Source organism: Channa argus, chromosome 24 (assembly GCF_033026475.1).
Source record: "Channa argus isolate prfri chromosome 24, Channa argus male v1.0, whole genome shotgun sequence".
Taxonomy (NCBI): domain Eukaryota; kingdom Metazoa; phylum Chordata; class Actinopteri; order Anabantiformes; family Channidae; genus Channa; species Channa argus.
In genome coordinates, this window is record NC_090220.1 from 5,956,993 (window position 1) to 5,980,412 (window position 23,420).

Below are 23,420 nucleotides of genomic sequence, written 5' to 3' on the forward strand. Positions count from 1 at the left end.
TGGATGAACTAAAGAAACAGAAAGATAGAGCAGCTAGAGGAGTGGTTAGTAGATGTGGTGAGAAAATATAAACACAACTGGGGAATACTTTACCTTCCACTTCCTTTTTAATTCTACTTCTACAGTAAATTTTGGTTTGCTAAAAGTGACACTGCCCCTTTCTGGACATGTACATCTTCTGTGCAAGTATAACAAAAACATTTTTGCGAATTTCTCTGAACTTAGTCACGTACATGCAGAACGCAACAGTATGTGGAGGTTTCCAAACCTAACCTTTTTTTTTTTTTTGCTCCAGTATTTCAGCAAATATATCCAAAAATTATTCAAAATCTTTTTTACTTAAACTAGCACAACCTTTTCAATATTCCTACTGTAGGCAAAAGTGTCACAGCTTATGAAAATTCTAAACAGGAGCTTGTAATATTTAATTAAAATAGTGCATTGCATCTCATGTAAATGTGTCTGAAGGCTTAACATACTGACTGAACTATTTGAAAGCAGCAGCAACAACAACAGCAGCTCAGCATGGTTGCACATTGTTAAAGTTTGGAGTCAGTTAAAAGTGCGGCTGCTGTGTATTTGTTTTCTGCTTCCCACAGTTAACTTGCAGGTCACTTGCTTATAGGTCAGCACTTTGGACAGCTGCTGTATCTAAGGCAAACAAAGAAAGCATTGTATAGTAAATGCATCAGGCCTTATTTAACACACTGATGTATCAATAATTGTCAGTATTGGCCCCTATCCCAATACTGTAGATCAGCTTGGGACATTTCTGCAGTGTACAATACATTACAGTTATGTTAGGACTTTTAAAATAGGTGCTGTTGTGCCATTACTGTCTGTTACCCATCTCTGCTCACACTCTGAGTGTGTTTGTGTACAAGTAAGACATCGTCCTCCTCCTCTTTACTATCCGCTGAGCTGGATTTCTTGCCATCGGTGTCTGGGTTTATTGATAAGAGATGGAGGCACATGTCGTGGGGAGAAGATGACTATAGCACTTCTGCTATGCACCACCACCAACTCCCTTACTCTTACTACTTCACACTGTCTCCACATTTCACAGGCTGCCAGTGTTTTCAATTTATTTCAGTTATCAATTTAATGCTTTTCTATGTAAAACAACTCTAGGGCAGCCTCTTCTATTAAATAGTCACTTAACATCTTGCAGATTCATTTCCTGCTTTATTTTGTGTGCATGTGTTAGTGTAATATTGGTTTGGGAGTTGGTAAGGTTGTGTTGTCAGATTTCCCAGTCAAGTGACCATCACAGGCTGTGCAGCAGGATAATCTTGTGTGTGCAAACACGTGTGGTTGCAGGTTAGTTGTGCTGTACAGGTTAGAAATGGCCAATACTGTGCTATCCGTGTGTCTTTATCATCAGTACAATATGGGCCGGCACACTGCGGTGACGGCACACTCAGCTTGACAGTGGCTCACATCTCTCAGGAGAAGTATGATAGATTTTTACCTAACTGACAGAAGGATAGACAAAAGAATACAGAAAAGCTAGCTGGTGATTTAAGCTACTGTATATTCATACACATTTTTAGCACTATTACCTATTTACACAGTATGCTAATCACAGAGGGCCCCAGTCAAGGGGAAAATAAACAATGGTCTTTTCCTCTGCTCTGGAATTCACAGGCCACCCTCTGTCTGGTTATCGCTCTCGCTCTCTTTCTTTTTCTCTCTCACACTCTCTTTTCTTCCCTTCATCCCCTTCTGCTGTCACAGAGCCGACTGGGCAGGTTATAAATAGTGGTGCAACCACTCTGAATCTCGGTTGTCGTCAAGGATGTTTTTCCACTCCCTTTGGTGTGTTTTGTTGTGCCCCAGCCATGCGGCAATTTCAACAAAGCATCACAGACTTGTGATGAGAATTCACTAGACCCTTGCTGTATTTTTTTTTTTTTTTTTTTTTGTATTGTTGTTTTTTTTTTTTTTTAATGTGCATCACTGTTGTTCCCAGACCAGCAGAAACATTCTTGAACTATTATTGAGGTCTATACCTGTGGTTTGTTGTAATTGCTTAGACGGCTGTAGTAATGTTGGATTTTATTTCTGCAGTACAGGCGAATACTGAGTAATAGGCTTCCATGTGATCAACAGATCCTCTTGCTTCCTTGTTTCATGTCACCGTAGAGATGCTCAAGTTTGTCCTACCAGCTCTGCTAAAGAGAACTGAGCGTTTACCACTAGGGAGACTTCATCCTCATGGGCAGCATGATGGTAGCTTTTTACGAATGCTCACTTCTTACATCATTCTCTGTGATTAGATGATTGCAGAAGGAATGAGATGGAATGTATCCAGGGAATTCCCAGTCTTTGTCCACTGTACAGTGTACAGTGTACATTATTTCCCTGTCGACATTTTGTCTACCCTTTCTAAATACACACATGAACTATGCTGGTTAGTTAACAGGTTTTGCCAACACCTCTGCTCAGCTGGCTGATGTTGACCTTTCATCTCTGAGTGGGTTAGACACCATTTAGTATTCCCTTTTGTACTTAATAGCTAGTGGATTTTCAGCAAGGAAAAACAAAACTGTCTTTTAAGCAATATCCTCCTCTCTGAGTGACATTCATTATTTGATTTCTGATGGTCTGAGTCCTGAAATTAAGAATTGATTTCTTGAACAACCAAACTAGGATAGTTAAGTTGCTGAAAGAAAGCTCTTTAACATCTGAAATGGATCCCGATATGCACTTAAGTAACCGGGTTGGTTGAACAAATCAGATTTCTCGGGTAATTGGGGAACTGAGTTTACACGCATGTAACAATGATACGCAGCTCAAACTCTGTGAATAAAGAAATGTATTTATTTTTTTTAAATGCTAGTTATTTAGAATCCTAAAAGGCACTTTGTGTTGGTTTAATTTTCATTCAGACTTTATGTAGACCTTGATTTACAAAGAAGGGGGTATCACAAAATCAATGTTCTTTGAAATCTACCTTGGGAAATTCGGTTTCCCTAATCCCCTACCCCAAATTTGGAAACCTATGTTCCGGTGTTTCACAATTAAATAAATGGTTTTTGGTCCATTAAACGTCCAACAAAAGTGGAAAACGTCTACAACCTTTAAATTGTCTGGACAAAATAAAAATATTTTGATGTCATCATGAAGTTTAGAGCATTAATTTACTGTGTTCTAAATTCAATTAAAAGTGAAAAAAGCTGATTATTTAACAATGAATTATTTTGTTGTAGACTTGATGGGTTATCAGAATAGATTTTTTCCGATAGATCATTGCAACCTTTACATAACGGCACCATTGTGACAAGCCTGTAGTTGTTAGTCATCAGTTTGAAGGCTTTTTATGAGATGCTCCAATCAAAATATCTAAATAACAGATAAAAAACTGGATACCTATTGGGCAACTCCAGTGCAACATCCAAAGCTTCCAGTTGGTGGAGGCTTTTTATGGAGTTCATAATCTCAGAGCTCAGCTTGTGTTGAAATGCTTACATCATCTCAAACCCACTCCCCCCTTCCTCCTTTCTCGTTTTAAACCCGATGTGTGTGGTAAGCAGCAGGCAGCAAACTGAATTTTCAGAATCTTTAATAATGATAACGATAACTATTGGTGCTTCCTGGTGTTTCTGTTGCATCCATTTCATATCAAAAAATGTAATGAGGAATAAACCGTAATGTTATCTGAGACGGAGTCTATAAGAAATATTTAAAAATGGATCTAGAAGTCTTAAAAACTGTTTAAAGAAATATGTTAAAACAGTTAAAAATCGGTGCTCAATTATTTGACAAAGCCTCCCTCTTTTTACATGAACTCCAAATGCAGCAACATGTGTTGATACAGCTGACAGTAATTTTCTTTGTCTGGAGTACTGGTGCCTCCAAGTTGTGCAGCCTGGTTGTTACTGTGAACCTTGTGCTGCTAGGTAGACTTGCTTCAAGAAACAGAGAGAGCGCGGAGAGAACACAAGGGAGGGTGGGAGGGACAGAGGGAGTGAAGGATTGAGCATGGGAGAGCTCATCTTGGTTGTCATGGCAGCAGGGAAATGCACCCTGGGATCGTGTGTTTCCAAGGTGAAGCGGGATGCTTGTTCTCTATTGGTCAGCTTAAGGCAGACTGACTCGTTTTCTTTCTCCTAATTGGCTGTGTTACTGAAATTTAGAGCAACGTTAAAATCAAGCCTGCTTTGATGTTTCAATTTGATGAGGACAAAAGGGATCTCACTTCTTTTTATCTCTTTGGTGGGCCTTCTGTATTTAAAGCAGCATTTACAAGATCCACTATGTACTCCAACTGTCCTGCATTCAGGAGTGTTAGATCACCACTCAACGGTATTTAAATATGCGAAGTCTGCTGTGCATTTAGTTGTCTGACTAAAAGCATCATTAACAAATCAAGCTGTTTTAAAATCAGGCCGCTGTGCAGCAACAGCTCATATTCAAAGACCAAATGATAATGAATGAATGCAAAAAAGTTACACAATAACACCCGCATAAACAAAAGCGACTGTACTTTTCTGTGTGACTGTGTGTTATATGGCTGAGCACATTCTTCCTCCATTATTTTGGCCCAGTGTTGGGAGGTGAATGTGAGCGCCCTGGTGCGCTGTGGCAGGCGGAAGCAGAGTACAGCACTCTGTTAAGTAGGACAGTGCAGGATAAAGGGCCACAGCCTCCAGTCTGGGGCTAAAGCGCTAAATTTATCCCCCTCCCAGCACTGCACAAACATACAGGGGCACGAGAACACAAACGTGCTTGTCAACAATTGCCATGCAAACCAGTCCACACTGAGGGCAGTCAGAGTTGGCATACAAGCTCTTCATTAGAATTATTGATGTGAGACAAAAGAAATGCAGCCAGACAAAGCTGCATGTGTAACATATACTGTGCATGTAAAATAGTAGCTGATACAGAAGTACAGCACAACTCAGCACTTCCTCTCAGTACCTCTCCTTGACACCGTGGAGACACACACACACACACACACACACACACACACACACACACACACACACACACACACATACACACACACACACACACACACACACACACCTTATACCATTGGTCTTGGTCTTGTTCTTGGTCTTGGTCTCTCTAGCAACAACCCCTCCAGGGAACCTGTGGGACCATGTGACCGAGCTCTTTGGATATATCATGTTGCTGGAGAGATCCTGTCTAGAAGATAAATATGGCACTTAAAGGAAAATACCTGTGGTTTACATTAGTATGGGTCATTTTCCTAATTACTATGCAATTATACATTATTGTCTGTTTACAACTTAAAGTGATGTTTGTCTTAGATCTTTCTTTTTAACCTTTATTTATTCACAGAGCGTTTACTGAGAGGCTGTCTCTCTTTTACACACACACACACACACACACACACACACACAGCAATGCTGTCAATTAGGGTCAGCCTGCAGGGATTGAAGGTTCACAAGTTTGCTTTATTTGATCATCAGTGTCCTTGACCTTAAAGAGATGATACATTTTTTAATACCTTTTTAACTAAATATCCATATTTTAACCACATCATCCACAAGGCAGACTGTGTCATTTATGTTATCTAAACTAGTTAAAACAAAATTTCCTCAGGCAAATGGGGTAATTATTTGACTTCTCTACATCATACGCCACTCAGTTTACAAGAATAAATTATGGCTTTCTGTCCTGGATTGTGAACAAGGTGTAACAATTCTAAGTAAATGACACAACACAATCTGGTTTGACTTTGATTAACAGATTTCATGATACTGAACCAAAAGTAGTGTGTAAGGAAACTGGAGAGTGCTAGAAATGTGCAGCCTGTAGGAAGATTATTTCAGCAATTTCCGTTCCTGAATGCCTGCTAGAGGCCCTGAGATGGCAAAGAATTCTGTCGTTGCTAAAAGTTAACAGGCGTCACTGGCTTTTTCTCTATTGTAGCACTGAGAAAACCCATATTCAAAGGTAGCAGCAGAGACAGGTTTCACTATGTAGGAGTGATGTCCTGTGTTCTTCTCTGCACCCTATCAGTTTTCCTGTTCTTTTCAGCTTCCTGACTACTCAGTCATGGCACCCTGCATTCCTCCCATCTTGCCATGTGACCAGAGGCTATCAGAGTGCACAGGGCCAAGCAGATGTCCTGCACTGCACTCAGCACTGCTAATCTGTCAGGTGTCTCCTGCAGTGTCTCTGTCCCCTCATCTTTGTTCATTTCTAAGTGACTGTGCTGCTGTTGGTCATGCAGTGTTGCAGACAGGTGGCCACATTAAAGGGTAATCCCTTATTTGGTGTTAGATCTGTCACCACAGCACTTACGTCTATAGTGTGGCTGTACTCTGATCTAGTCTTGAAAGATTAGAAGATTAGAAGATTTACGGAAACTTTTTATATGATGAGAGAAATCCAGAGAAGCCTGAAACGTCATAACTTCAGTCATGTCTGTCTTCATTAATGATTTCTGAGTTCAAATGGTTTAACATGGGGCTAATGTCCTTTTTCTTAAAGTTGATTGAGATAGAAATTTATCATCAAACATATAGTTTTTCTTTTCTATTTCCCTACCTGAAGCAGTATCTAGGAATGGGTTGTATAGTTTAGTGGAGGGAAGCAAAGTGCAGGGTAATATCTAGCCTCATACAAGACACAATTACCCAATGATGCAGTTTCACATTGTTCACTTTAGTTGAGCTCTGTAATTCATTGCATATTAACATAAGACAGTTCTGTTTTATGAAGAGTTGTTGCTTGTTGTTTTGATGTGGTGCTGAATGCACTTTGAATATAAATCTTTTGTATGTCTTTGCTACACAATTTCCATGCCATGGTATGCCCAGCATTATTTGTGCATGTAGTTTGTGTCACAGATGATTTCAAAGTTTAATTAAGCAAACTTCCACTGCCACTGCACAAACAGCAAAGAAACACCAAGGAAAGTTTACACCTTAAATTTCAGTTGAGCAAATTTTTTTTTATTTAATTAATTAATTTATTCCACTGTACTGAGGCAAACACTGATATACTTGGAATAAATGTATAGGCCTGTCTACTGTTGCTAAAGCTCCTTAAAGTATAAAATTACATACTATGTATTATATCTAGAGTTTCACTTACTACTTTGACTACTTCACTTGAGCTTTAAACTTATGAGAAGGTAAATGATTGACATGTGTAAAGCTGTTAACCCCCTTTTGAAGTCTAATTTCACTGCACATAATAAATGAGCTTTCTGTTATTTGATCTGACTTTGCAGGGTTGTTTGTTCAGTAAAACAAAGATGATGTCCTCGTGTTAGCCTATTTTAATTTCTGTGTGAAACAAATTTGGTCACAGCATTTAGTTTTATTTCACTGTAGAATGTTTCACAGTTGAATTTCAAATCACATAACTTGATGTAATCACGTATCATCATTATTTTCACTAAACGTTTCTGCTCATTTGAACGAGAAATGGCAAACGTAGGCCATGCCATTATGGGTAAAGTACAGAAACCCAGCTTTAATTTAGGATGAGGCTGACTAATTGGCCATGGCTCTGGGTAATGAAGCTTTAGTATTACAACTGAGCAATTTATATTGCTAATGACAAGATGACCTAATGAGTCACTATGAGCACTGCTTCAAACAGGCTTAAAATCCCCTCTTTGTTTCATGTTACTATAATACATTTACGGTTATTTTTATGTCAAGTCAAAAGGATGTACTGTATTAGGTGTTCTTTGACTAGATTGCAATTTCCACGTATCACTCTTGCACAGTAACAAGCATAATTACTGAAAATATTTCTTTCAGAAGAGCTAAGGTATCTGGCTCAGAATGAGATGCTTAACATTTTTAGATGACAGCAGGTGTTTTAGTGGACCCATGTTGTGTGTGTTTGGTTGTCTTTATTTGTGTGTGATCCAGCCTAAACCTGGCGGGAGCTATAACCCGACTTGTTGTCGAGGGTTATGTCAGTATTATCTTTAGTCAGCTCTGGCTGTATCTCTGTGTGTCTGTGATACACTTGCAGAGGATCAGATTTCCCCTCTTTTTATGGACTCGTTCTATCTATTTCCATTTCTCTCTCCCTTCTAAGTTGAATCTGATGTGTTTAAAGGGGCTTACTCTCTTTTCTGTTTGTGGCAGAGGGAAATCAATTCAAAGTAAAAGAGCTCACGTTGGCTTTGATTACTTATGTACATGTGATTTAATTTATTTATTTATTTTAAAGAAATTTGCAAAGATTTCAAACTTTCACACTGTCATTATGGGGTATTGTTTGTAGAATTTTGAGGAAAATAATTAATCCATTTTGAAATAAGACTGTAACATAACAGCATGTGGAAAAGTTTACGTGCGTAAATACTTTCTGGAAGCACTGTATTTATGTGCAGGAAAATGTGTTTGGTTATTGTAGTATTTCCTTGTACACCTGCCCTGAAGCTTTTCACCTGCAATGCAACTATGCTCATATGAATCTTCCAACAGTCTCACTAATTTGAGTCAGTGGCTTTTAAGTTGAGTCTTTTGGTATCTCTAGGACAAACTACCCCTTTTGTTTCCACAGATTGTATTTGCTTAGCTCCGGTTGATGCATAGGCTGTCTTGTGAGATACTGATGCATATATTTTTTTCATATAGTTTAGTAGATGACTTTGTTAATTAATGCTGACTTTTAAGTAAAAAAAGAAACAATGCATTATATGTTTTATTGCACATTCCCCTAGACAGCTGTTGTTAGCTCAGCTTATAATGGCATGGTCATAAGAAAGTTTCTAACAGCGATGCTCCTACATTGTTAATCGTCCTCTGAGAAATATGTTCCATATATGCATAAGATTGTTAGCTTTGCAAACTGTATATTCATTTCAAGTTTGTGCACTTATAGACATAGCTTGGTCCATTCAGCATGTCTCCGTGGACGTCTGTAGAATGCTCTTGAACATTTCTTTTTTCAGATCTCTGAACAAACGCAGACACAAACTATGCTCTGTCCTAAAGGGCACAGATGAGGTAGTAACAAATCGAGGGAATCTGGATAACAACAGGACAGAAACCTGGGCCAACTTAAAGATGTCTCTTTCTCACTCATTCTCTCACACGCACTCGCACACACACAAACAGGAACAGTGGGTATTAGGAGCTTTACTTAAGAGCACCACAGTGGTGTCATTGAGGGTTGGCTCACAGGGATTGATGGTTCACAATTTTGCTTGTCTAACTATTATGCCACACGTGTCCCTAATCTTGTAGACGCACACACACACACACACACACACACACACACACACACACACACACACACACACACACACACACACACACACACACACACACACACACACACACACACAAAAACAAGTTACTCTTAATTCTCAACAACAATTTAGCAATGATCTACTGCCTGAAGAAATAAAGAAATAAAAATTTGCCTTAAATAGATTCTGACTTGCTCGATTTTAGCTGCAATTTTGGAGTGTGTTTTGCCCACATGTAAGGCTGTGGATTTTGTCTCCTTTAAAGAAAGTTTTGGTTCAGTGTTTTCTTCAGCACCTAACCTCCTGTGTGAGCTATGTGGTAAAACTGGAGATGATGCGTCTCTCAGAGACTTGTGTGCTTGGTATTTTGGCAGCAGACGGTAGATGTTGTTACCCAGTGGTCAGGTGGCTAGACAGTAGGGAAGATTATATCACTCAGGAAATGTGTCCTCTAATTCTTGTTTCTTTTTTATTGTCACCACGTCTGACCAGAATTTTACTTGAAAATCACCTTAATATAATAATAATAATAATAATAATAATAATAATAATAATAATAATAATAATAATAATAATAATAAAAGAATCTTTAGCTTTAGCATATTAGTGTTGTATGTAATTTAATAAGCTCACTTTAATATAAAGGTACAATTTGTGCTGCCTTGCAACATTTAGCTATGGTCCTTGTGTCTCCCTAGCACATTGGTCAGTCTCTCAGTCTCTGTTCATAGTCAAAACAATGTATCCTTGTTTATGTGGTGTCTGTTATTGTAAGCTTTGATTCTGGAAACATTGTTTATTAATGTTGTGCCAGAAACAGGGCCGATGCCAGCCCTGTCACTACTGTAGCGCACGACCATTCAAAACATGTTTACATGCCCCAGATAATAATAACAAGCTGCTACAAATGGCAGCCTTCCATGTACAAAACAGACCAGAGGTGATAACTGTATATACAGTACTGCGAACTGCCTAGAGATGGAAGCATGCCTCTTCCTAGTGCAAGACACACTACTGCTGCTGTTATGGTGCTGAGGAAAGGTACATTGGCTAAACGGAAGCTTAGTTCTGAGACTGTGGCCAGCCAAGCCCTCCAAACATCTGTGGAATGTCACAGCTCTTGAGTCTAATTCCTGTTTCTTCCCCTCTGTCTGCATATCTTCCCCAACTCTACCGCTTCATTTTGGAGGCCATGGGACCCATGGCCTCCAAAATGCTATTGATTTCCTCCAATTAAGTTAACCATATTGTTTTTGCAAATGGTTGAGTTCTTTCATCTTTTGACATGCACAGTTTTTCACATTTCCGTGCAATCAATAAATAAAACAACAACAAAAAAAACAACAGCTGAGTCAAACTCCCTGAATGCTTTTAAAAACATCTTATCTTGAACCAAACAAGACAATGAAAGATGGCACTAGAGAACTATTTTGCTAGGTAATAGCATATTAAGAACCAAATAACCAAAAATATAACTCAATGTAGATGTCTCTGAGGTATGAAAATTTGGCAGGGGCCCCATGGTTAAAAAAAATTACAGTGCACATTAATTTCTAGCAACTTATGCAGTAAGTGAAAGAATTTGTATGCTTTGTCCCTTTAGGTCTACGTAAAATGAGAACACAAACATAGTTCTCATTATACCACCAATTAATATTTCAGAAATGGGTGATCACTTGTTTGTGTTCCATCCATGTGACAGTGACAGAGGCTGTCACTGTCCCACTCGGCTCTCTTCCTCTCTGCCGTGCCGTCGTGCAGGTCACCGCTGGTTTTTGGCACCTCATTTTAATGGCAAGCCAGCTGAAGGCAAATGTGCCCACCTGCCCTCCTTTCTATGTGGCCCCGCTCCAAATCCTTACTGGATTGTCTTATTGTCTCCTTACTGAGCCAAAGGCCACTGGCCATTTGCATCTGAGAGGGGTGCCTCTGTGGATAATCACAGTGGTGTGTGAGCGAGTGCATGGTGTGTGTGTGACAGCGAGGAGTGGGAAAGGAGAGAGAGAGAGAGAAGCCCAGTATATTTGCCAGTTAATACATGAAGAGCAGAGGAGAAGTGGGAGGAAAGGTGGAGACTGAGAAAAAAGATGATTAAAAGATCTGTGGCTTTTTTGTCAGGTTACAGCGGCATCCCTCCCTCCTTCATACTCCCTCAACATGACTGAGGAAGAGAAGCAGAACAAAACAAATGAAGTAAGATCCTGCAAATCCAGTTAGTGATAACAGAATTGTATATTGACAAGTATCTGGTTGTTTAAAGACTGTTTAACTCACTATTTTATATACAGTGCTGCACCAAAGAGTTTCTTTCCATGAAAGAAAGTAATGGAGAAAAAAAATGACATGAGAAATATGAATTTGTAATAAAACAAAAAATAAAAATGTTTTTGTCCTTTAGCGTATGCACAGTGTACTGCTGACGTGTGCTGTTGAATCGTACACATGCTTAGCACTGGCCTTAGTTTTTGGCTGTTTTTGAAGTGCAAGCAGTATCTCAATAAAGGGTAGATGACATGCTAAAATCCCCGAGAACCTGAGTCTTGAGGCAGGTACCACATCCTTTCAATAAAAATAATGTGTAATGAAGTAAGAACCCTGAGGGAGTTTCTGGGGACCCGTAGGCAAAGTAAGAGAAGGTTCTCAAATGAAATCACAATTTTCTTTAAGAAATTGTTCAGACAGTTACTGTGTTTGAGCACATAATGTCCCCTACTTGTTGCTTTTGTACAAAGTAAACATATGAGATGACTCTTGTTAATCAGTGACTTGGACAGGCAGATTTGATTACTATTTTAAGCTTTTATGGCTGCATTCCCTGGAAATCTCCTGTGTTTCTATATTGGGGTGTCTGATCTGTGGATGTCTTGTCCATCCACACATAGACGAACAGACAGGCGTTTACTGCAGGTAGCTTCACAAAGCTTTCCTTTAGTGTCTCAGTGAGAGAAATAGTGCTACAGAGAGGTGGTGCTGCTCCTGTTGATGCTGCATGCTCCACTTGGTCAAGTGTTAAGCACCTGTTGACATCTGAACCATGTCTCTGAGTAATAACTCAGCCATTCACTGGTCCAAGTGTATATGGTATATAAAAATCGCATCATGTACTGCAGTTTCCAAGTCGACCTGTAATACTAACATTACAAAAGCGCAAAGTAAACTTTTATCCTGCCACTAGAGATTGGTCTTCTTTAAGCGGACTAGATTAGATTACACAATCGAGACACTACTGTGATGTATTGTTATCATTAAGAATGAGACTCCATAATAAACTCTACCAATAGTCTGACTCTAAGGAATTCATCTCTACAACCACATTTTAAAAGAAATGAATTGGAAATACTATGGTTGGGGTTGTACTTCTGCTTGCTGAGCCACAGATGGCAGCCCTCTACCTCAAACACAAATGTGTGTGGTCGGTAGTTTCAGGTTCTCATTATGTGTGAGAGGAGAATGGTATGCTGCATTTGTGTTGATGTCTGCAGAATACAGCATGTTTGGTCTCTCTGTGTTGTAGTAATCTCTCACTTGCTCTCCCCCTTTGTCATACTCTAGGCCATTGCCCTCCCTTTTCTCCATTTACATAAATACATTACAGTATTAGCTGCATGTGTTTTACTGTTGTGACAACATACATTACACAGCAGCGTTATTATTGCTTAACAAGAGAAGCTGGGTAATTTCCAAATAACAAAAAAGATTAATGCTTAAAAGGTCCACAACCTTTGCCAGTCCAAGTTTACCACTGCTTCCTCAGTACACGCGAGAGGGGATCATGTATGTGTACTGTTCTGCTCCCATCCTTTGGCTCACCAGGTGGTTTGGTGAGTCACAGCAGCCAAGTGTAATTTGCTACATCAGCACCAGAGCAGTTGTGACACACCTCCCAAACAAAGACGTCTTTGCTCTCTGTGCCAGCATGTGGCCTAATTCCCCGGTTGTCTTTTCACAGCCTCACCTGGCTGCTAACCAGTGTTTTCTTCTTGTGTTTGGGCTTATACTTCTGCCTACCCTTAGCTGACTGCTGATTAACTGTTATAATACCATTTTATCTTTCATTCCACCTCTTGCACTGTTTAACTGAACCTGATACAAGACTTTCCTGTTAACAGTAACATGAAAAAATAATTTAAGTTGTGAATGTGCTGCTTTGGAGAGTAATCATGGTGTCATTTTGGCTTTCATGGTGAGGTTATAAACAGTAGAATTACACCAATCCTCAGAAAATATTTCTTGCACTTGTCCTTGCAGATTGGGGGACAAGGTTCCATTGCCAGCAGGCAAATGTTGAGTGAGGATCACCTGTGCAGAAACACAGAGGGAACTTCATTATAAAGAGAGACAATTATCAGTAATGAGCGGATGGATTATCTCAATGGCTTATAAGTCAGGATACATATAGTCAAAGAAGTATAGTATTGAACATGTTCTTTAACATCATTGCAGTATCAGTGTACAGATATTTAAAAGATGTGGAAATGGCTGAGGGTATCTTCATGTTTCACTTGCCTTGACATACCTTCATTAGCCTACTTTCTTCCAGCTCAGGGGGGCTTAGAGCAGCTCTCTTCTATGTAGGTGGTATTATCTTATTGAAGTGCACACACTCTCTCCATCTATTTCTCTGCCTTGCTCTCCCTGTCTGTTCCCTTTCTTTAATCCACTGCAGAGTAGGTGTGCCAGAAAGCGAGAGTGACAGTGAGAAAAGACTGATATTTGCTTAACCAAATCCTTGGAGGAGGCAACCCTCTTTGATCCACTTGAAAATTCACAGCGTCCACTTTCATTTGGTCATTCGTCACTTGCGCTGTCTCCTCTGTTCTCTGCATTTGTGTGATGTGTGTGTTTGTGGGTTTGAATGTTGGGTGACATGGCACAGGAAAAAAATAGGAAAGCCCGCAGACAATGCCCTACATTTTTGTTCTGCCCCTCTCTCCTTTTACTCTGCCTCGTCCTTGCTCTCTATTTTTTCTTCAACTCGCCACTCTTGTTCTGTGCTGTTGAGGTCAGACTGGCACAGACAGGCGTTGTTGTAAGAGGAAGAGCTTTTGTGTTGTGCATGTATGTGCGAGAGAGGAAGAGAAAAGATATTGTTAAAGCTCCTTTGTTTTACACACAACACTGCCCTTCCTAGGGCAAACCAGCACAACCCACCACTGCAAATTGCTTTGTTGACCTGTTTGTTTACAAAAACTATTATTCAAAACAAACCCATGTGATTAGTAGAGTATTTAACATTGTAGTGGAAGGATGCAGCTGATCATAAAACTAAATATAAAAATCTGTATCAAAGTAAAGATTCGTCCAGTTAATAGAATAATTTGATATAAAAGGTGCCTTAAATACCTATATGTTGAGAAGGTGCAGAGATTAGAAGCTTCCTCTTTCAATCTGTCTCTAGCTTCATCTTTTCTTTCAAGAGTCTCATGAGTTGAAGCAGGAAATGGAGAGATTTCATTGTAACCTTTGACAAAGAAATACACGGGTTTTTCTAATCATATTTTCTCTTTACCTTTTTTCTTTTTGCTAGTTCTTTTCTTTTTCTGTGAACAGGAACATGAATAAGACCTTCTGATATGCTTCTTACACCCCCCCCATCTCCCCATCTCCACACTCTATTGGAGTTGCTCACTGCAAGTTGTACTTCCTTTCAAATGTGCATATTAAAGTAGTGTGAATCCCAAATTACTCATCTCGCTCTTTCTCCTCTCTCCTCTAACACACAGCGAGCACCTGTCCTGCGCCTTCACCTTCTTCTTGCACGGTGAGAGCAACGTGTGCACCAGTGTGGAGATCAACCAGCACCAGCCCATCTACCATCTGACGGAAGAGCACCTCACTCTGGCTCAGCATGCGTCCAGCCCCTTCCAAGGTGAGACTCTGATGCCCCTGTCAACTTTATACTCATACCAGTGAATTCTGAGGTGCTCTTAAAAGCAGTGTTTCAGATGACACAGTGACACCAACATGTTACACAACAACACTAAACACTGAATCCTGCAGGAATTGTGCAGCTCATTTTGGGCCAGTTGGAAACACACACCATATGTGACCTTGTCCTGATATAGAATCATAGTGACAGGTTTTCAAACAATTCAGTGCTGTTACACGTTATTCCCACGTTTACAAAAAATCTGAGTACCAGGAGCTGGATGAGGGGATAAACAGCGCATACTCTGTCACTTTGATTTGTCCCTGAAGTTGTAGTGTCAAACTGTTGTGGCAAGGACACATCATTACCGTTAAGCGTTTTGAAATTCATAATGGGTGATGTCTGAAGTATAGTAACAGATGAACAAAGAGGGCTCAGTAGACTGAGCATGATTTGGGATGAAATAAACATTGCTATGTTTTGCTTCTTGTCTTCTCTTAAAACTTTTTTTTTGCCTCTAGGCTGCCTTGGAATTCTTCCTATAAAAATAAAGGGCCAGAAGCCCACTGATATTTGAATGTAATTGTACACATGCTTGTGCATTTAAGCATTCGGACCAAATAAACTTGGCAGGCTATTTTTCTTGCTTTTTTAAATTCAAAATGTCAAGGAGAATGCCGAGGAGAATCCTCGTACCCCACAGTAGTGCAAATACATTTAGATGAAGTGCAAAAATGTATTTATTGTGACAAAATGTGCCTTGTATTCCCCAAAAGTGCATCAAACTGTGTAGAGTTGCAAAGTCAGATAATAAGTGAACAGTTTTCCTTATGGCAGTCCAGTAGCTTTTTGAGTTTAAAACTTTAAAACCTTTGCATGCTTTGGCTTAGCAATCAGGTAGTTTTTTTAAACAAGGAAAATGCTGGACTGCTGTGGCAAATCATCAAGGATTAAAAGATGAAAGTACATAACCCATTGACCCAAGAACATACGGTACAGTTTACTAAACTTCAAATAGATATATTTTATGCAGTATAGTTATACAGAAAATTTTGTGGCCTGAATGATAATCCATCATTGCTTTAGATTCTTTACTCCAAAAGTATACCTGTATGTGTGTCAGAAGTGAAGTATGATAGCTGAACAAAACATTAGTCAACTGTTTTATTTGTGTACCTTCCATGATCGTTCTATCTCTGCCAATGTCACCCAAATGGACCTTTTGACATAACAACAGCAAACCCCCTAACCAGACACTAGCTGGAAACAAATTTAATACCATTCATTCTGGATTAGAACATTTCACAAAGCATTTCTGGTTAGTCAGCTTGACTGTCATTGCACTTCGTACAACAAATGGTAATGGTGAGAGTATTTATTTATTATATTATGTAATTATAGATTTTTATTGTATAAATTATTTATTTTCTTTATTACAAATACTAATAAATTAACTTTAAGACAAGAGAGTAAGCAGCAGCTTACATTGTTGTATCAGTTCAGTATTAAACCAAAAAACTATTATATAAAATGCACACACACACACACACACATACATATATACACACACACACACACACACACACACACACACACACATATATATATATATATATATATATATATATATATATATATATATATATATATATATATATATATATATATATATATATATATATATATATATATATATATATATATATATATATATATATATATATATATATATATACACACACACACACACACACACACACACACGCACCTACTGTTGTATAGCTTTAGCTTTTTTTGTGTGTCCTTTACATTGGTGTTGAACAATAAGTTTATTCTACTCTTTCTTTAAAAACAATTAAGTGATACATGAGCCCCTTTTTCTTTTTTAATCTTCTTCCTCTATTGTTAGTTAGATGTTATTCTGCCGTCCCTTCTTCATACGCCCCCTCCAGAGTAATAACAGTGATCAGTTCCTCCATTCACCACAGTGATTTCTGTACAGCCAAACCTTTTACTGTCTCCAGAGCTCTCCTGATGGGGTGGTAATGTCCCATCTAGTTAAAGGCTAGTGCCTTTGATAAAAATGAAATGATCGTAGGATGTATTCTTATGGTTTTCTATAGGGATGGTAATGGGTTTTGCTAGTCATTTAGGATGATCATACTGCTCCCCAGTCACCAACTAGTAGACAGTTAGTTATGACTCATGTTATTGATCTGTGAATGCCTGCTCCACTTTCTTTCTCTTTTCCTTGTCATGTAGTTCAGGTCTTTAGTTCCACCATACACACCTCCTTTTTGTGGATATCTGTGCATGTATTTTACAATCAGTTATGGGTATGGTGTAGGTCTGTGTGCAGGTGTTTTTTTCCACTACCACAGTGTATCTGCTCCTAGTTAACCAAGCATAATGATGAGGAAGGGCTTGACTTCCATCCCCCTTTATCCATCCATCTCCTCCCCATCCTCTCTCTTCACCCGCCCTCCTCCCCCTCACCTCTGCCAAGCTTGGTTTACTGTGCAGTAGAGCGCTCCGGCAGGCAGACCTCTCCAGGATGTGACCTCATAAAAGGGCGCAGAGTGAATGTAATGAACTCTCGGCCCATTACACTGATCTGAGCACATTTGACATGTCTTCAGGGAGCCGGAGATAGACTCACAGACTAAGAGAAAGAGGCATAAGGGATGGAAGGGGGAGAGGGGAGGGTGTGGTGGTGGTGGTGGTGAAAATGGTAAACCACTTCTATAATTGTGCTGAATTTGAACGGTCTTCCTCAGCTGGCCTCAGGTCTTAAGAATGTGCGTGCAGCAAGAAATGCAAAAATTCAAGTGAAAAGGAGTGCGGTTCAGTTTTAATTTATATGATCAGCCATAGCTGGAAGATGTGCACTGCAACTACTACTTGTTTTCCTCTTCCACAGCAGCTTCTTCTGAGCTGCTAGAGACTTGTCCACAGTGCTGTCTACAGTGTCAAAGACAAACAACGACAACAAGGCTAAAGCAAACATGAACACATTGATTGTTGTGGATAGCACACACCCCCCAAAAGGAAGCTTGGGTGCGATCCTTTACACCAAGCGTGTTCAGGCTTTTAACAGTCACTTTTATTGAAGGGTTTAAATGCGGTAAAGAATTTTTTTTTTTATCTCCAAAAGGTGTCTTAACTTTGCCTGGTAATCCTTAGTATTGCTACTCTGTCACTGTGTTACTTATCTTTGACCACCAGCTGCCAGCAACATCCTTTAAATTTTGATCTGTTAGTTCTTTGCCACTAGGAATTTTCAAACCTTTCCTTCTAAAGTTGTTATCCTTAAGCTTTTGGGACTGGTTGATTTTCATGACCCCCCCATGTTACTGTGTTAAAAGCAAATACAAATTAACACTATAGAAAACACTGCAAAAGTGGCTAATTTGAAAAATAACGTTCCTTTTCTTTATCTAATTTAAGGTAGTAAAGATTGTATATCAGTGTAGGCAGATTTGTGACTTGTGAGTTTTGGCTTATATAAACAAAACTTTAATTGATTTAAAGGTGGATAGCCTGTCACCTATAGCTCTTCATTTAACACTTCACTGTGACCACTGCTGTCTGTTCCATAACCCCTCTATTAAAATGAAAGATGGCCCACTGCTCAACTTTTTTTTGCAGTGTCATTGTTATTGCCATACGTAGAAAAAATCTTTGCCCGTCACATGCTGGTAATAGGATGCAGAAGGAGTGAAAATGATCGGGTTGTTATAGCATTGACTTGTCCTAACAATTTTAAAGGACTATTGCAAATAAAATGTAGGCAATAAAGAATATCAAAAATGAGCATTGGTGTCAGTTTTCCCAGAGCCCTCTCTACTGCAACAATGCTTGTGCCTTGTGTTCTTTCTCCACCCATTTCTTTCTTTTGGCACCCCTATTTTCCCATTTGGAAGCTGTTTTATGATTCAGCCATAGGATCAATACATGGAGACAGCCTAGTGAAGATATATTAGAAAAGCAGAGCAGAGAGGGAAGTTACCAAATGCTAAATTTCACACTCACCCACCCAATCTGTTGGTAGAATCCTTTATATTGCCTGCTTGTCATTCAAATGTATGCTGAATGCATAAAAACAGAATGGGAGCTTAACAATTTGATGATTTGTGTCAGCTTGTTATGTGCTAGGTTGATGTCCATGTAGTTTATAAGCTCATATGTATGCATTATGCATATTGGTTTATGGTATTATCTGCATTCTCAGATGGATGTAGGTCTGTTTTTTAGGCAGTTTGATCGGCTCCCTGCATGATTCCCATAGGTCTATGCAGTTTAGTGTGTTTCCAGACGAGTGGCCCTTTTTATAAGCCTCTGTTTATGAGCTCTGAGAGGCCACCGCTTGCCAATAATTGGCGTCTGGATTGCTCTGTAAGTATTTGGCAAGACAGCTGGGACAAGCTTGGTCCATTGGTGCTCTGGAAAGGTCAAGAGCTCTGGTGATTTGGCCAGAGGTGGCAGAATGATGGGGTAAGGAAAGGACAAGGAAGGAACGTAAGATGATCAAGAAGAAATCAATTATTGCAAGAATGAAAATAAGGAGAGATGATGGAGATCAGACAAAAAGTAATTAAGGAAGACAAATTGTGGAACAAGGGTGAGAGGATTTACAGTATCCAGAAGAAAATGCACTGTGAATACTTAGGAGCTGAAATGATTTTCTATGCAACTTGAAAAAAGTATCAAAAAGGCTTTTATTTTGAAAGTGTTTTTCATCTGTGTGTGTTTGTCTGTCTCCATTGTGTATCATGGGAGAAAATCTGTTGGGTAAAGTGCTTGGCCACAGGTCTGAGGCTGATCACATGACCTGATACAGCTGTGTTTGTTGGCAATGACCTGCTGAGTCACAGCGGCAGCAGCTGTGAACTGCTCAGACTTTGCCTCGCAAAATGTTTAAAAGTATTAGTCCTATTTAAAAAAAAAAAAAAAAAAAAAACAGTTACATTTTAAAACAGTCCCCTTTTGTGATTTGAGGAGAATTTCTGGACCTCTGTTATAATGGGCGCCAATGGGGGTTTCAGATGGCACTCTCTCCTCTCCTGACCAATGACTAAAAGAACCGTTATTTCTGTCACTATGAGAATTGCATTTCCTGAAAGAACGCAAAAATACCTATGTTTTAATGTTTATAATGTTGAGGAAAGAGGAAAGTAGACTGAATAAAACAAGAAAAAGAACGAAACAAGTTGAAAAACATGGAAGCTGAGAAGGTAAAGTGCCCGTGATGCCACCCATTCTAGCTGGGCCAACATTACGCAATACACACTAATGGAGGAGTTAAAAAATCACCAAAAAGTACCTCAAACTAAAACTGTAAAAGATATTAAAAAGCGGAATACAAGGTTGATAGCTGAAAGTCTTGTGATTTAAGGAAATTTTGAATGGTCTCTCTAGCCTGACGTATCTCCTACTAGTTAAAGCTGAAATAGGACAAAGCTGAAGAGAAGTTGAGGAGTGTCTTCATTCCTTTGAATTAGAACAAATTGCAGTGTATATAGTATAAAAGATAATACAAAGCTGAATGAAGAGCTCGTGTCCTTAATAAGCTGAAAGTTTTAAAGTTTAAACAGTGTTTCTAGCTGAAAGTTGGCCGAAGCAGTGCCAAAAAAAAAACATACGGAAGATGAAAATCGGAAGAATGATAAAAATAATACGAAGAAATGTTAGGATATCATATTCTGTGAAAGCTCCAGCTTCACAGTAGACAAACTAAAAATGGATCAGACTGGAAGCAGTAGCAGGCATATGTAAAAAGATGGACCCAATAAAGAAAGAAAAGCCACACATGGCAGATAAAGAATTTTTAGAATGGAACAGAGGAAGCACATAATACACACATTAGTGAAAGAACATGGGTGGATGATTTGTGTTGTCAGAAAGATGCAGGCTTGATCTTGTCTCTGCTTCCACCATTCATAGTTATTTTCATATGCCGACTAATATATTCTCCTCTCCTCACCTTTTCTTCTCCTGCTAGTGATCTTGAGTCCTTTTGGCCTAAATGGGACACTGACTGGCCAGTCGTTCAAGATGTCAGACCCACCCACCCAAAAGCTGATCGAGGAGTGGAACCAGTTCTATCCCATCAGCCCCAGCGCCAAGGGGAGTGTCTCAGAGGATAAAGCGGAGGACATGGACTGGGAAGATGACTCCCTGGCCTCCGTGGAAGTCCTTGTTGGTCAGTTTTTAAGAATGTGTGTCAAAGAGTGTAATCTCTATGAGGTGGTCTGTCTTTATATTTTAGTTTATTGTTCCTATTCTGCCTGTGTGCAGGTGGAGTGCGGATGGTGTACCCAGCCTGCCTGGTGCTTGTGCCCCAGTCAGACATCCCTGTTGTGGCCCCTGTGGGGTCCTCCCACTGCACTGCCGTCTACTCGGGTGGCCACCAAGTGCCTGCTTCACAGCGAGAGCCCGCTATGTCTTTGGTGACCCTCACCCCTCCCACATCGCCTGAGGAGGTGCAGACAGGTAGTGATGTAGTTTATAATGCAGAAGAATAAGGTGTCATTCGGCTGGTTGCTTTATTACTAAATGGTCTGTTAACCTCACTCTTCCCCTCTCCAGTGGACTGTCACTCGGCCCAGAAGTGGGCAAAGATGCCTTCCTCATCTGATGTGTTCAGCGTGGACAGAACAAGTCACCATGGAGGGAAGATTCCACGTCGGCTAGCCAGTCAGGTGGTGGAGCGTGTCTGGCAAGAGTGCAAAATCAACCGAGCCCAGAACAAGTAAGTCTGTTATTGTGTCTAGAAAGCAGCACAAATTGATTAACCATGCTATAAATGAAAAATACCACAGCCCCAGATATTTTCTTTGCATATTTATTGGGACAGTGGCAGATTAGAAAAGCTTTGAAAGTACCCTGTGTTGCCCTTATCAGCATGGAAAAACATTGCTTCAGAAAGTGTTTGTCTCTAACAAAAGTTAGTTATCTTAACATTTGTTATTGACCATTTGGGTTATTCTTCCAATGTAAACCGTTGAGGGCTTGAGGTCTTGTGCAGCTATAAAGTGTTGATTTTATGGATATGAGTTAGTAGATGTTCACAATCTTTGCCTGGTTAAATAATAGGCTTAAAAAAAACATCTATGTACAAAAATAAATTGCTGTCAGTGATGGGAGAGATTTGGAGATGTTATGTGGGTGGGTTATAGTTTAATAAAATGAAACAGACAAGCATAGAAATGAAACACCAAAACAACCTACGTAAATGTTTCTACTCACCTTTCTTCCTGTTTGACTTGTGCTCTGCAAAATCAACAACACTATGTTCAAACAATTTGCTAACTCTTTCATCTTAGTCACAAGGGGCTGCCTGGATGAGCTATTTTCTCTGCTAACAATGCTTCTTGGGTTTTTCTTTTATTTTTAGGAGCACTGATGAGTTCTAGGTGTAACAAGCAGAGTAAAGAAGATTGCAGTCATGCACAAATAACCTAACTACGTCAGTTTCTCCAAGGCTCTGTACACGCATCTGGCCTAGCTAGAACCTTAGGTCATGGTGTGGTTACATTTTGAAAAGAATTATGTGCGATAGCTATGCTTTGTATAAAAAGTTAAGTTTTGAAAACATAAAAATGTCCTTTACATGGAAACTTAGTAAAAAATAAAAGATAAGATAAAAAATTATGATCACAAGTAATTAAAGTGAGAGAGAGCTTGCAGTTTTGTCCCTTGGTCTTTTGTATTGTTCAGCATCAGTGAATCTGACACATTGAGAGCACGCTGGGATCTGTTGCCTCTTGACCAAACACGGAATGTCAGCTGTAGTTAAATGTTGGCTTGTCAGCCAAAATATTATTGCTCTAAGCAGGGTTGTAAAATCAGCCTCAGCATAAAGCTTTTAACAATTGCCACTGTATGAGACAAAGCTGTACACTTTTGAAGATTTTGTCACAATTTTAGGATTTGTGCTGAATGAAAGAAGAGGACAGTCCCCTCACTTAAGTAATGCTGAACGAAAAAGAGCTGTGGAAACTCTAGACTGTCAGACAGCAGAATTAAGTTTGAAAGCTTTTTTTTTTACCCCTCCCTAGGCGAAAGTTCTCAGCAGCAACCAATGGTACCTGTGAAGAGGAGCTGATAGAGAAAGTGGGAGCATGGGATTTTGTGGAGCCTTCACAGAGGTCATACTGCGGCTGTTCGAGGTCAGTCATTTTCTATGCAGATGTACATTGTGTGCACGTGTCTTTACTCACAGACACTTCAAAGAGATTATACAGAGCATGCAGAGCTGTTTTATAGTAGAGTACAGTAGAGTTTGGCAAGGCTTATTATTCATATTTAAAATTTTATTATCTTGATCCAGCGACAGTAGTCTGCGTCTAA

The 23,420-nt window shown here is 39.5% G+C and overlaps 1 protein-coding gene across 2 annotated transcripts in view; it reads left to right on the forward strand.

Moving 5' to 3' along the window:
• med13a (mediator complex subunit 13a) overlaps positions 1–23,420 on the forward strand; it is a 67,547-nt gene that overhangs the window by 21,346 nt on the left and 22,781 nt on the right. Inside the window, exons 2-7 of one of the 2 annotated variants that reach the window (XM_067493989.1) lie at positions 11,318–11,392; positions 14,923–15,068; positions 21,070–21,270; positions 21,366–21,560; positions 21,657–21,819; positions 23,129–23,239. In XM_067493989.1, the coding sequence (XP_067350090.1) occupies positions 11,388–11,392; positions 14,923–15,068; positions 21,070–21,270; positions 21,366–21,560; positions 21,657–21,819; positions 23,129–23,239 (821 nt within the window). In that variant the 5' untranslated portion in view covers positions 11,318–11,387. The remainder of the gene's footprint in view (positions 1–11,317; positions 11,393–14,922; positions 15,069–21,069; positions 21,271–21,365; positions 21,561–21,656; positions 21,820–23,128; positions 23,240–23,420) is intronic. The other variant, XM_067493987.1, reaches the window with a different exon arrangement.